Source organism: Cnephaeus nilssonii, assembly GCF_951640355.1.
Source record: "Cnephaeus nilssonii genome assembly, chromosome: 12".
NCBI classification, from domain to species: Eukaryota; Metazoa; Chordata; class Mammalia; order Chiroptera; family Vespertilionidae; genus Cnephaeus; species Cnephaeus nilssonii.
In genome coordinates this window covers 1004322-1018468 of record NC_137083.1, presented here as the reverse complement: position 1 = coordinate 1018468, position 14147 = coordinate 1004322, and the positions used below count along the sequence as shown (strand labels likewise).

Below are 14147 nucleotides of genomic sequence, written 5' to 3'. Positions count from 1 at the left end.
CTCACTCCCCGTGCTCAGCTCTCCAGCCCCTGCACCTCCTGCACCGTGCCGCCTCCTCTCCGACCTGCCTTTCAGGGCTCGGCCTCAGGACACCTGCACGCCCCGGCGCAGAGCCTTGCACTCCTGCCCCCGACTGTGCGGACCTACCAGGGCTCATCCGAGCTGCACGGACCCCCTGCACGCACAGCTGGGCCAGACTGTGCAGGGCTGAGCTCACATCTTGTCCGCTCACTGTTCTCACGCAGTCATTTCTCACATAATTCAAGTATTAGATCGGAGGAGGAAATGATAGCTCTCCTCCTGGTTCAAACTTAACTCCGCGGCGTGCAAGTAGCTACTTTATTTCCAGAAGGAAAGCAACTGGGCTGACGGCGTTCCCTGGATGCTGGAGGAGCAGCCGTGCCCTCTGTGGCCCATTCCAGCCCAAACCCTATCGGTGCCCTCCCTGGGCCGGTCCCTGCCCTCCTGCTCCACAGGATGAAGCGGCAGTTGGGTACGGAAAGCAGTGACAGGGTGTTTTTCAGGCAGGCTTGCAGAGGACATACTTGAGTTTTCTTGTTGTGAAATGTAAAAATTCAAAATTAATTTGCTGTTACTAATGGAATTTCAAGTATGCTATATTAATTTAGCAGCTGCAGTGCAGAATGACAAAATACATACAAATTTAGGTATTAATGAATGTTAAATTCCTTTAAATGCCATCCCGCTAGCTGACTGAGATGTCAAAATAATTGCGCCTCCAGCGTGGCTGGGCTCAGAGTGCCAGTAAGCAGACGGAAGCAACAAGCCCGTTCCCCGCGCAGCTTCCTCCTGGGAGCACGCTCGCGCTCTAGGTGCGTCTGGGCGCCAATGCTCGGCACTGACAGCGCTGCCCAGTTCCAACACCTCCACCGGAAACAGACTCCCTTTCAGAAGACACACCCTCCGTGACCAGTGGTTTTCCTGGGAGACAGCCCTGCATGTCCCTCAGCAACAGCACGAAGGGGAGAGTCACCGCAATACACAGGGAAGGGCTGGGCAGGCAGGACCTCAGTCGGCGAATTAGTTCATTCACAACCTACATGTTCAGTCATTCACTGCAGCCAGGTGCTGGGGAGGACGAGACGGGTGGAGTACGCGGCAGACCCTGCCCTCTGGGAAGAAAGCCTGAAACATGAGCACCAAGTGCCCTGCGTTCAGGGGACCATGGCACACATGGGGGAGGGGAGGAAAGCGCCTCCTCTGTGCCAGGCAGAGGATGTGCACACGGGCAGACGTGGCTGCTGCCTTCAAGAAGCACGACTGTGGCGGAGGAGGGGGCTGTACAAATAAGCACGTTGGCATTGCCTTTGACAGAGGTTTGCTCAAGGCCACGGCCAGCGAAGGGTGGAGGCAGGCCTCCTGGAAGAGCCACCCCAGCTCTGGCCCCTCAGGGCCCCGGCAGCCAGGCTAGGAAGGCTGCGTGTTACTCTCGAAGAAACCCAGAGGCATCCATCTCGCTGAGCTGACAGCCGGCCCTGGAGACGGGGCAGGAGCAGCAGTTCGTCCGGGGCGGCCCACCTGTGAGCGCGAGCAGCACACGCAGAAGCAGCGTCCTCGCTCTCTGTAGGGTCACCACAGCTGCCGGGGGCTCCGAAGGCTGCTGGGAATCCTGACACATTCTGGCAACACTCAGGAAAGAAAGAAACGCCATTAGAGGGTGCGAGTGTGGGCCACGCATCCTCCCCGTGCACGGGGACAAGTGGCGGCACGTGTGGGGCCTCCTGAACCCGCCAGGCTCCGCTTTCAGCCGGGTGCTGCCACGTCAGGACAAGGGAGCTAGAGATGTGAGTAAATGCCCTGGCACGGGCCCGGCAATCCCTGAGCTGCTGCACACCGGTCTCTGCCGAGTTCCTGCCGATGACAGTCTGAGGCACCTGACACCTCTGAAGGCCAGCCTCGGGGAAGCCAGGCGGGAGAGCCGAGCATTGCTCCAGATACAAACAGACATAGGTCTACTTCTCGGCTACAGAAAACCATAGATGAACCGGAAGAGAAGGGGGGCAGAGCCTAGTTATTACTGAACTATGTTTTAGACACAGAAGGACAAACATGTAATTTATCTTTCTGGCCAGAAAAATAAAAAACCACACATGATGGTGTGTAGAGCCATTTACTAATCACCATCAGGTAATATATATTTTGGTCAATCGTGAGGTTTTAATTATTATATTTCAGTTGTGCCACATGATCGTGGGCCCGGGAGCAAGAGTGACCATTCACAGTCTCTGCCCAGCCATGAGGGTGACTTTCATTCTTGCTCAGTAGATGTGTTGTTCTGAGCATACAACGCCCTGTCCCTGTCTCAGGGTCCCAGCCTCTGAGTGAGTGAGATCCAGGCCAGGATGTCAGACGACAGCATGGCTGCAGAGCACCGCGACCTTGCTCATCACAAATGGCTTCGATGGGCAGGTTCCAACCAGCTCCCGGTGAGGCTGCTGGTCCTGCGAGCTGACATGTGGAGACAAGTGCTCGGGTCTCCTTGCACCAAAAGGCTGCAGGTTCATTCCCAGTCAGGGCGCACACCTAGGTTGCTGGTTTGATCTCTGGTTGTGGCCCTTATCAGAGGCAACCGATCAATGTCTCTCTCTCCCCCCCCCCCTAAAAAAATCAATAAAAACTTATCCTCATGTGAGGATTTTTAAAAAAGAAGAAGAAAGGGTGGCCTGGGATGGCCACAGCATCTCTGCGACACGGGAGCAAGTCCTGCAACCTCAGGCAGCGACGACTCCGAGCCTGACACATGCAGGGCTGAAGCTTCTCAGAGCAAGGTTCCCCGACCCACCATTCAGGGGTGGGGCAGTGCTTGGAGTGGGTCAGCCACGCAGTGTTAGGTTGACTCTGACTCTAAAGAGGGAGGAGCCAACCGCTGCCTGGCCCCTCGCGGTGGCCCGCAGTCACGGCTGGAAGCACCATCCCGGTGGGAAGCATGCGGCCTCAGTCTCACTGTCTGACACACATGGACCTGTGGCTGCTCGAGCACGTGAACAGAAAAGCTGTGTACAGACCTAGCCTTGGGACAAGTGGACACAGTTAAGAGGTTTTTACTGTTGAAAGTAAAATAATTTACTTCTGGAAATTTTTGGATAAATTCAAATTGTATTTGCAAAGAAATGAGTCGGACAGTGGAACGAGACTGGACTGGACCCGCTCCAGGGAAGCCAGCTTCGGACAGTAATGAAGCTGAAGCTGAGGACTCGTGCCCTGCTCAGTGCTCCCGGCCTGATCCCTTTACAGCTGCTGAGTAGGAAAACAGCGAGTTAGTGGTAAATACCTCTCATCTGCCAGGACTTCCTGCCAGGACTCAGTCAAAGCAATTAATCCCTTCACGCAGTTCTCGAACCACGGTGACGGGGTGAGGCTGTCAGGAACGGCCATCCTCTCTCTCCTGGCCTTCTCTCCGTTTTCTGATGGGATGTTCTTTCCAGCAGCTGCATTAAGAAACATCTCAGAGACGGGCTGGAGCACCGTTTTGGTGGAACTTACCCACTGAGGGTTGTTCAAGAGAAGCCCTTTCCTCAGGAGAGCTGCCCCGCTCAACGCGCTCCGGGCGGCTCCTTCCAGGCCCTGAGGAGGCACTGCCCGCATCTGAGGGGAGCTGAAAACCGAGCCTCCCCGGGCGAACTCCACAACTGTTCCCACGGCTTTCCGAAGGGCGTCTGCACGCTGAGCCGACGTCAGCCACAGACTGGAAACATTCAAGTCATCCTTCTCTGAGGGACTCCAAAGCGCGACGGCCAGGTCCGTCAGCATTCTCAAGCAGGGCCCTATTTCCGTGCTGTCTCGTGACAGCATTTCATCCAAAACCAGCGTCACTTCGTGAGCATCCTGAGGGAAACCATGAGTGGAAACTGGATTCGGACGTAGGAAGTCTATCTGGTTGGTGATGTTATTTATAGAAATTAAGCAATCTAGGATTTCTTCCCATACGTTGACAGAATCCATGGAAAATATTTGAGTTCCATTATTAATTGCTACCAGAAGATGTTCCACGTCTCCCAAATTGATTTTCCCAGAAGTTAAAAATTCAGCAATTTCTTCTGAAATATCAGAAAACTCCCTGGACTGGTTCTCATAGGATAATATGCTAGATGACATATTGAAAACACCAGAGCCTTGGGAAATATTAGATTTGATCCCAATCATCCCAAAGGCCAAGTCCAGAAATGGCACCAACAAGTCATTGATATTTTCAAATACTAACTGGTCCACTTTTTTCAAAGCAGTGATTTCATTCACAGCATTTCCAACATTCTGTTGCAAAATGGAATACAGAGCATCAAAGAATTTCATAGAGCCATTGGTACCCGAGACACGATGAGTTTCAAACACAGTGGCCATCTTCCTCGAAACTTTCTTGGCAAGCTGGAGCAGCTCCACCGTGGCGTTCACAGACGCGGCCAGAGCCTGCATTTCCACACGTGCGCTCACCAGCATGCCCAGAGTACCAGGCATTCCCAAGAGGGGTTCCAGGACGGGACTTCCGCCACCAGCTCTTGAGATAACACCAAGCACTCTCTCGGCGATGTCTAATGCTGCTCTGTTTCTTAGAGGGAGTGAACGGCTTGTGAAGGAAAGCAGGTCGGTTAGGTTAGCAAATATGGCCTCTCGGAGTGAAGGACACGAGGCACGGAAGTCCTTCCTGGGAGAGTTGAAAAGAGAATCCATAACAGCTGCCATCTCTGCTGAGGCTTCTCGCATGAGGTGGAGAGCTGCCTGGAGCTGGTGGCTGAGCTGAGAGAGGTTTGCAGAACTATTCATGTGGAAAAACAACTGACTCACCTGGGTAAGAAACTCCAAATTATTTTCAGTCTTATTTTTCACAGAAGTTTTACTTTGAAGAGCATTAAATAAATCTCGCAGGAATGTCCATCCTCGGTAATTATCAAAATAAAAGTCTGTGTGGTCTGACATGAACCATCCTTTGATTAGGTGATATATGGTCTCCTTTAAACTTGAAAAAATGCTCATCAATTTCTTTTCTTTCATGGAGGTAAGAAATTGGTCTACTTTCAGAATTTCTAAAACTTTATCCTTTACAAAGCTGTAAATATATATATTTTTAATTTCATGTTTAGCAATGGAAAAATTAAAACATATAGTTAAATTTTTTTGTTTTATACAAGCATTATGGGGGGATAATACTGACTGGCTGCTGATGCTAAAATACATTGCCAATGAAAATTAATATTTGTTCCAAACAAAATATTAAGCTTGCTGGCAAGCTTCAAAGGGATGGAAAAGGATATACAGAAAAAAACATAATGTGACTGCTAGTTTTAAAATTTTTGAATTTTGTCAATTCCCAAATATAAACATTACAGTAGATAAACTGAAAATATTTCAACTCCTCAGTTGCGATTACACAGTTATTATTACAATAATTTGAATTATGACCATGATATATATGCATAAGTATTTAAAAACTAATTTTAATTTCATATAACATAGAATTTCATAATTATATTCATAGTCAAAAAAGATAAGAAAGTATAGTAAGTGACTAATTCCTGGGGCTAAGCAGTTTCTATATACACTGAGTGGCCAGATTATTATGATCTCTGAACGCATAATAATCTGGCCACTCAGTATATATAAATGTATATATACATACATATATATATATATATATATATACACACACACACACACATATATATATATATATATACTAGAGGCCCGATGCACAAAGATTTGTGCAAGAATGGGCCTTCCTTCCCTTGCTGCCAGCACCACCTTCGCTCTGGCCAGAGCTGCCTTTTCACTTTGGCCCAGAGCCACCTTTCCGCCTTCCTCTGGTGCCCAGAGGCCCAGAGTGGTTGGGGCGGTGCGGAACATCTGCATCCTGACCCTGCCCTCTCGGTGCCTGCATATACAAATTAATCCGCCATCTTTGTTGGGTTAATTTGCATACTCACTCCTGATTGGCTGGTGGGCATTGTGAAGATACGGTCAATTTGCATCTTACTCTTTTATTAGTGTAGATATCCTCTCTAATAAAAGAGTAATATGCAAATTGACCATCACTCCCATGGTGGTCAAAGATGGCTGCCCCCATGTGGTCAAAGATGGCTGCCCCATGTGGACACAAGATGGCCACCACAAGATCGCCAACAGGGGAGAGCAGTTGGGAGGGACCAGGCCTGCAAGGGAGGGCAGTTGGGGGCGATCAAGCCTACAGGGGAGGGCAGTTAGGGGTGACCAGGCCAGCAGGCGAGAGCAGTTGGGGGGGGGACCAGGCCTGCAGGGGAGGGAAGTTAGGGGTGACCATGCCTGCAGGGGAGGCCAGTTAGGTGTGACCAGGCCTGCAGGGGAGGGCAGTTAGGGGTGACCAGGCCAGCAGGGGAGAGCAGGTGGGGGGGACCAGGCCTGCAGGGGAGGGCAGTTGGGGGGGGACCAGGCCTGCAGGGGAGGGCAGTTAGGGGTGACCATGCCTGCAGGGGAGGCAGTTAGGTGTGACCAGGCCTGCAGGGGAGGGCAGTTAGGGGTGACCAGGCCAGCATGGGAGGGTAGTTAGGGGCAATCAGGCTGGCAGGGGAGCAGTTAGGCATCAATTAGGCTGGCAGGGGAGTGATTGGGGGGGTGATCAGGCTGGCAGGCAGAAGTGGTTAGGGGCAATCAGGAAGGCAGGTAGGCAAGCAGTTGAGAGCCAGTAGTCCTGGATTGTGAGAGGGATGTCCGACTGCCCGTTTAGGCCTGATCCTATCGGGATCAGGCCTAAACGGGCAGTCGGACATCCCTTAAGGGGGTCCCATATTGGAGAGGGTGCAGGCTGGGCTCAGGAACACCACCACCCCCCGTGCACGAATTTCGTGCACTGGGCCTCTAGTATATATATATTAGAGGCCCGGTGCATGAATTCATGCATGGGTGGGGTCTGGCCAGCCTGGCCAGGGGGAGGAGATATGGGCAGTTAGCCAGCTGGCCAGCTGGTTGAACTCCTGTCCGAGGGGACAATTTGCATATTAGCCTTTTATTATATAGGATAGACACTGAGTGGCCAGATTATTATGCGTTCAGAGATCATAATAATCTGGCCACTCAGTGTATGTTTATTAGTTAAACAACAGTCATCAGTTATTTTACCTTGACATTGCAATAAGATGTTCGCTAAGCCACAATTCACTTCAAAGAGCTTTCACAGGGCCAGGTACAGTGTGGCAGGTGCACTCCGGGAAGGAAAGTGGGTTGAATGAGTAACGACAACATGTACTGCACAGAAGTTGACTCACCTCATCTCTGCACCGATGTCGTGGAGGTCTTTCGGCAAAAGAGATGTTTTGTTCTCAGAATTTTCCTTTTCTGCAAAGGTGAAGAATGTTTTCAAAAGCTGTCCCATGAACTCCACCATGCCTCCTGGAGGGAGAAGTATTCTCTCACCCTTTTCTAACGGTGTCTGGTTCAAGGTGAGGTTAATGAGATTCAGGACCTGAAGGTCAGTGTCACTTAAGTTCCAGGCTGCTTGTCGAGAGCCCACAGCTAAGTTATTGATTGAATTAACTAGGAAGCTTTTCAAAAGCAACCTAGCAACTGAGAAATTAGTTGACTGTTCTTGGTTTACCAGTTGAGCAAAAAGGTCAACGTGAGAATCACCTCCTCTGGAAATGTTTTTGAGATAATCCAAAAAGGTATTAATGTCTCCAGTCAATGTTGAATTCTCATTGGCCATAAGGAAAAAGAATATTTGTATTATTCTGGAGTATTCTTCACTTGCATATTTACGAAGCCAGTTTTTTGTGACGGATGGAAAACCTCCGGTCATTTCTGACGACTGCAACGATGATGAATTCAGGCTTTCCAAAATATGGACAAATTGCACAGTCATTTTTTGAAGAGCCATTGAGTTAATCATTGGAATCTCTTCATTAATTTTAGAGAACAGGATTCTTCTATTGAAGTTGAGGTTTGGATTTTTCATGGCTTGTTCAGACTCAAGCCACAGATCTACAAAGTTGTAAGCTGTTTTACTCCTTTTAATAAAACTTGATAGTGCTTCGAAATGCCTTCCTACAATGTTTGCATCCAAAAACGTCATGAATAGAGAGACTACAGAGCGAGTACTATTTTCTAGGCTCTCATCCCCAGAAAGTGATTTTATCATCCTTCCCAAACTTAAGGGAAGATTCATAAGAGACGCCTCTGCGCCTTCATTGTTAAGGATCCTGTTTAAAAGAGCTAATTTATCAAGAATGTTTTCATCTGATGTAGCTTTTGTAAAGCTGACGTTTCTAAATTTTTCTATAATTTGTAAAGCAACTTGCTTCATGGGGCCAGGGGGACAGAGTCCAGAGGTGCTACTCACGCTCTGATTTCCAGATAGGACAGATGGAAACACCTTCTGCCTAAAGAGCTGCACAGTTTTCACAAGCGAGGCTTTCACGTGGAAGACTTCAGACAGCTCTGGAAGAACGGAGCTCCAGTCCACTAGCTCCTGAATTACGCAGACCATGTTCTTAGTTATTTCCATCCGGGAGCTTTCATTTGAACATTGTGACGCTTCACCTGGGGGAGGCAGGTGGAGGTGGTCAAGTATACTAGCCACTTTGCTGTAGAAGTGGCCATTACAGGCTTCTAACTCTGGATTCTGCTGAAATCCAGATATTGTGTAATTCCGGCACCAAACCACAGGAAGGCAAGTTACAACCTTGGCAAGAACCCCTGGCTTATCTGATATTAATTCAATGGTGTCCAGGAGAGTTTTCATCACAAACATAAAGTCTTCCTTGGTGACATGAGAAATGCCTATGCCATGAAGGACTGTGAAGTCGTAGACATCCTTGAGGGCTTTGGTGATGTTCTTGTCCACCACTCTCTGCAGGAGCCTCACAGCGTAAGGAAGGGCAGAGTACAGATCCACCACAGCAGCCATGTCCTCTCTGGGAATCGGGCGTGACAGCCTCAGCAGATGATTGACATTCCATGAATGGGAGCCGTCTACAAACTTCTCCATCAAGCCAACAAGCAACTTGACCCCCAAACTGTCAGTACCTGATCTACTGATATTCCTTATAAAGTCCATTAGGCTTTCACCACCTTGCTCGAGTTGGTCTACCAGAAGGTCTATGTCGGTCTTCTTTAGGGTGAGCAGGAAAGAAGCTATCTTCTTTAAAACGTTATTATTACCTGGATCTCCTGGAATATTGTGATGGACTGGGGGCATTAGGGAGTTGAACACATCCCTAATCAACTGAATACCAAGACCCACAGTTTTCACTATTTCATGTGGAATTATTTGGGGCAAATTTTGGAGATCATCTGATAAGTTGAAGACAAGGTAACTTGCTAAATGAAAAAATGAATTACCTAAATGATGTATATCCTTTTCCTTTGGACTGGTAGTAAATATATTTAAGAACTTTTCAGCTTTAGAAGAGAAGTTATTTTCCAGAATGTTAGGGAAAATATCTTTCACAAGGTCTTGAATTTCTTTCCCCAGATCTACTAAATGCAGCCAAGTATTTTTAAATTGGCTAGGAATTTCTTCTGACATTTCTATGGGTCTTAGAATTAATTCAGTAAAATGTTTCCAGTTGGATTGAGATGCAAATTCAAAGTCTCTTGTTAAGTTGTTGATAAGCATACTTACTTGGTTTGTGGAATTATTTAAAAGAGTTAATAAAATCTCAAATTGTGGTGCCTTTTCTTTTTCAAAGACTGCAGTAAGTATAACATTTAGAAAGTCAGTTACATTTTTTAAGTAACTATTCATACAATTTATATTTGACTTATTCAACAAACAACCAGATTCCACTGTATTCAACAGCCAAGTAACAAGTGTTAATGTAGAGTTAATTTTGTTTTCCACGTCACTGAAATGCTTCAAAACACTCTGAAGATGGTCTGGTAGAAAACTAGGGTTATAGGCCACATACGAATGATTGAAGATGTCCGCCCATTCAACGCATCCTTTCAGTATGCTCATGATGTCCTCGGAGGAAAAGAAGGAATTTAACATGGCCAGAATATGTAACACCTTCTGTGAAGTATTTACATGTAATAAGCCATCTTCCAGAATAAATTCAGTGATGTTTTGGAAACTATCAGCACAGGACAATAAAGTATGGTCATGTGACACATTTCTAAGAAATAATATTGTTTCTCTTAGGTCAGTGATGATGCTTTCAAAGTTTACTTCATAATCCGTGAGGTTATTTAAAAGGAAGTGATTTATCAAGTGTGTATGTCTGTCTCTGTAGTCTGAGGTGTTGCTTAACTGCGTGAGCACATCGAGCACAGAATACAAAAACTCCCTGCCTGCTCTTGTGCTTAGCGGAAATGCCTTCAGCTGACTCAGGGCTGTGTCCAGGGTGGACAGGGATCTCTCCACCTGGTCTGGGTGAAGCAACTTTACTCTAACCAATGCATCACGTACTGCTCCCCAGATTTCCCTGAGATTCCGAAAATCGTCCCGGTCATGGAGGCCGCCACCTTGAGTCATGTTTTTAAGTAGGTTTAATATGAGTCTAGCAGGGCGATGAATGGGAAATATTCCCTGGCAGCTTTTAGAAATTTCCACATCACTTTCCAGTTCACCCAAAAGCTGGGTAAGACCAATATGAAGAGGAGTGAAAACATTCACATCCAGCTGCAATATCTGAGCTGTGCTTCCCCAGATTTCAGCCCACTTCTGAAGCCATGAAATGGAACAGTGAACAGCCATCCGCTCACCGAACACGCTGCCATCTGCAGAGAGGTTTGAATGAATCTGTGTCCACAGAAGAGTAAGTGGAGGCCCTCCATCTACTGAGTGACTCATAGAAGTAATTTTATTATTCAAAGCAAAGCATTCATTACCCAACAGGGTTGCTAATGAACTGTTGAAGAGCTGGTTCATATACTGAAATAAAGAAATACGAAAATCTTCATCCCCCATTAGCAGCTGTTTGAGGCCAGTCAGAGTAGCATGGATCACTCCCAACTCTGGGCGCTCTGTGGACATCAGGGACTGGGCTTGAAGCTCCAAAAGGTTGAAAACTGAAAGCAATTGTTGACAATAAGATACTTCAGAAATTCCCCCAAGAAGTTCTGTTGTCTCATATAAAAATGCAAATGCTTTGCTGATATTTTGAAAATTAAATTGCTTTATAATCTCAAAAATGTGCTTTGAGGTTTGAGTCAGGAAAAAGAGCAAAGACTCTCTACTCTGAATGCCCAATAATTTGTCAGTGTATTGGTAAAAGGAAGAATAAACCTGCAGAAGAAAAGCTGAATCTGGGTCCTTAAAGACATTTAGATATATATGAGTCAAAATTTTATCAACTTCTTGTTTTTGCGGTTCAGAAAGGGCTGAGAAAAGATCAGATGCATTCCTCACAGCATAGACAGTGTCCAGAGCCTCTGAGACTTGCTCCTGCCTCAGGAATCCAAGTTCGTAGAGACTGTGGATTATAGATTCACTTAGATGAACAAAATTCATTTTCACGGCTGGTGATTCAGGCCAATCTGAGTGAAACAACTTGGAAAAATTAAAGCTTTTGCTAAGAATCCTCTCATTTTCTAGAACAGAAAAATTTGAAAGTGTAGACAAGTTTTCGAATTTAGTTCTCTTTCCTTTGGAAATGTTGTACGTCCACAATTCCAGGAGCTTGGGGTTAATTTCAGAAAGTACTGTTTCCATAAATCTCAAAACATAGCTTGATTCCGTCTTTTCAAGAGTGTGCACTTTTTCAATCACCTCTTTGCCAAATTCCAAAAGTTTCTGAGTATCAATACCAGATGGCTCTCTTCCTAAATTCTTTAAGTGATTTATCCAGGAATGACCTGCATTTAGAATAGTCTCAGTGGGACCGCTGGATGAGTCAAAAGGGTTAGGTAACAACAATTTCTCCAAAAATTCCACAAAAGACAAAAGGAAGTTCAGTTGCTCATCCCCAAGGGCATCCAACTTCTTTTCCTTCATGAGATGTTCCTTTGTGGAATTTAAGACCCTACAACATTAATAGAACTGTATTGGTATCAGAAAAAAAATTAATTAAAGATACATTCAACCTATCAAATTTTCAAGATAATAATCAGATTTATTTATTATTAAAGATCAATTAAGTATTTACTAGACAATGTGTTTTCCCAGTAGGAATTAAATGAATGTGAGCATCTGAACGTGTTTAGAACTGCAGTTGCCCATATTTAGCTAAAAGCCTGCTTGCTGCACAGAAAACAGCCCGTTTCCTCTTATGACTGCTAGAGACAGAACTGCTGCTTATGCCAGAAGAACTCTAGGGTGCGTTCCTCATCACATCTCAATGTCATGGCTGCAGGGAATGTCCCCAGGGCAGCGTGAGTCAGACACTGGCTGGGTGCTCTGAGGAGCCATGTTGGATCCCTGCTCTGGAGAGCAATTCCTGTGCTCTTAAATGCTATGCCTCCCACCATGACAACCTCATGGTGTACTTTTCCTCTACATGTTTATTTTTAAAATGCACACTTTTAAAATAAGAGTTCTGCCACAGTAGCAACTGAGGAGTCAGGACAGGCCCACACTTGTTAACAGAAGCCCTGACTCAGGAGCTACAAGCCCACTTTTGAAAGCCCTGGGGCCCCATGTGTCTCAGACATTAGGAAGAAAACATGGTGCACCTATCAGATACGTGACCACGCCCCCTTCACCCACGGGGCCTGGGGCAGCCCCTTCTCAACCCATTGACGCGTCTGTCCAGTCTGTCCACTGAGAAACCTAGGCATGGACTCAGACCATGTGTGGAGGATCAACAGACACGTTAACACACAAGTGTCTATGGAATGCGTTTCAGGCTTTCTAAGATTTCAGAACTGTAGGTAAGAGATTTGGCTATTAATGCCTTAAAGGGTGAGCCTTTCTCAACTTCTGTAAGTCTATTCCGCTGTGTGACTCGGGCACAGGAGACACAGGAAGATCAAACACAGGAGCTGTTTTGCTCTCTAACGCCTGGGGTCCCGGAGCAGAGAAAACACAGGCTCAATCTAGCCTGGTGTTTGCAGGACAGAGAGTGGCTACTCTGGCCCATTGAACACGGAAAACATTCCCCTTGGAACAAATAGGCTCCACAGTTAGGGACCCACACCTTGATCTGCCGGCCCTCAGAGCAACGCCTGCACACGCACTGGGCACGTCACCCGTGCCGACAGTGCTAGGGTCTGTGCGGTCACATGAGCAGCACGTGGGACAGAGCCAGTGCCATGAGTAGGAATGTGGCCCACGGTTTTTGTGTCCCTTCACAATTTGTACAGCACATCCGCGGCCCCAATCCTAGTCATTCCTCCACGGCCTTCTGAGGCACATCGTCATTTCCATCCCGTGGGAAAAGAAACATTTCAGAAAGGTTTTCTAACTGGCAGGTTCACGCTGTGATTACCGGGCAGGAACGGACGGCACGTGGCCCCCGTGTTCTCATTCCAGCTCCGCTCTCTTACACTGGTGTGCTTCCTGTCCCTCTTACCGACTCATTTACCCACCCACCATCTGGCCTCCCTCACGAAGGGACCGTGCCGGCTGCTACAAGCACAACCCTGAACGTGCCGGGAGCGTAGACAGACGCCACTGTTGCTGTCTCTCTAGGGCTATTGAACACTTGAGACTTTCAGGAGAGTAAGGCAAGGCACTGATTCTCCTTCTCCTCCTCCTCCTCCTCCTCCTCCTCCTCCTCCTCCTCCTCCTCCTCCTCCTCCCGGGATTGATGAGTCCAGGCCTAGAGGTGCTGCAGGTGCCTCCTAAGTGCAGGTGTGCCCGAACCACCTGCAGAACTCATTCATCTACAGAAACCTGGGCCCCGCACACAGGCGAGGCAGCGTTTCTGCGGCAGGTCCAGACCTTCCTACTGTCAGCAAACCTCACAGAGAGGTTTGCTCCACTCCAAGTCTGTGAGCCCTGCTCTAATGCAAAGCTCTGTCCCACCGTGTCCCTCACACCCCACCAGTACAAAAGCACTGCGCACGGTGACTTCAGGAGGGCGGAACGTCAGGTCTAGTAAAGGCCACAGTGGTTTCTTGATTCTGGTGGAAACCTAACAAAAGAGGATCCGGAATCCTCTGACTCGACTTCCCCTCTGGCCAAGATGAAGGGCCACTGGCCATTGAGCCGTGAAAGACAGACAGATGGAAACAGGTAAGCTGGGGGCGACTTGGACTGCACAAGGAACATACTTGACCTAATT

The 14147-nt window shown here is 47.4% G+C and overlaps 3 protein-coding genes across 3 annotated transcripts in view; all 3 read right to left on the bottom strand.

Moving 5' to 3' along the window:
* The window catches only part of LOC307108636 (ATP-binding cassette sub-family A member 13-like), a gene marked incomplete at its 5' end in the record, with an annotated part of 92612 nt that extends 90973 nt beyond the window's left edge, over nucleotides 1-1639 (bottom strand). Inside the window, one exon of the mRNA XM_079786778.1 lies at nucleotides 1540-1639. Within this exon, the coding sequence (XP_079642904.1) occupies nucleotides 1540-1639 (100 nt within the window). The remainder of the gene's footprint in view (nucleotides 1-1539) is intronic.
* A 1610-nt stretch (nucleotides 1640-3249) lies between these two features.
* LOC307108635 (ATP-binding cassette sub-family A member 13-like) lies at nucleotides 3250-7687 on the bottom strand (the record flags this gene model as incomplete). The annotated part of the gene is made up of 3 exons (XM_079786777.1): nucleotides 3250-3258; nucleotides 3505-5062; nucleotides 7251-7687. The coding sequence occupies 3 exons, from the start codon at nucleotides 7685-7687 to the stop codon at nucleotides 3250-3252; spliced, it is 2004 nt and encodes a 667-aa protein (XP_079642903.1).
* Nucleotides 7688-7776: 89 nt separating this feature from the next.
* LOC307108634 (ATP-binding cassette sub-family A member 13-like) lies at nucleotides 7777-12331 on the bottom strand (the record flags this gene model as incomplete). The annotated part of the gene is made up of 3 exons (XM_079786776.1): nucleotides 7777-7789; nucleotides 8154-11945; nucleotides 12255-12331. 3 exons carry the CDS (start codon nucleotides 12329-12331, stop codon nucleotides 7777-7779), a joined length of 3882 nt encoding a protein of 1293 aa, XP_079642902.1.
* Nucleotides 12332-14147: the final 1816 nt, after the last annotated feature.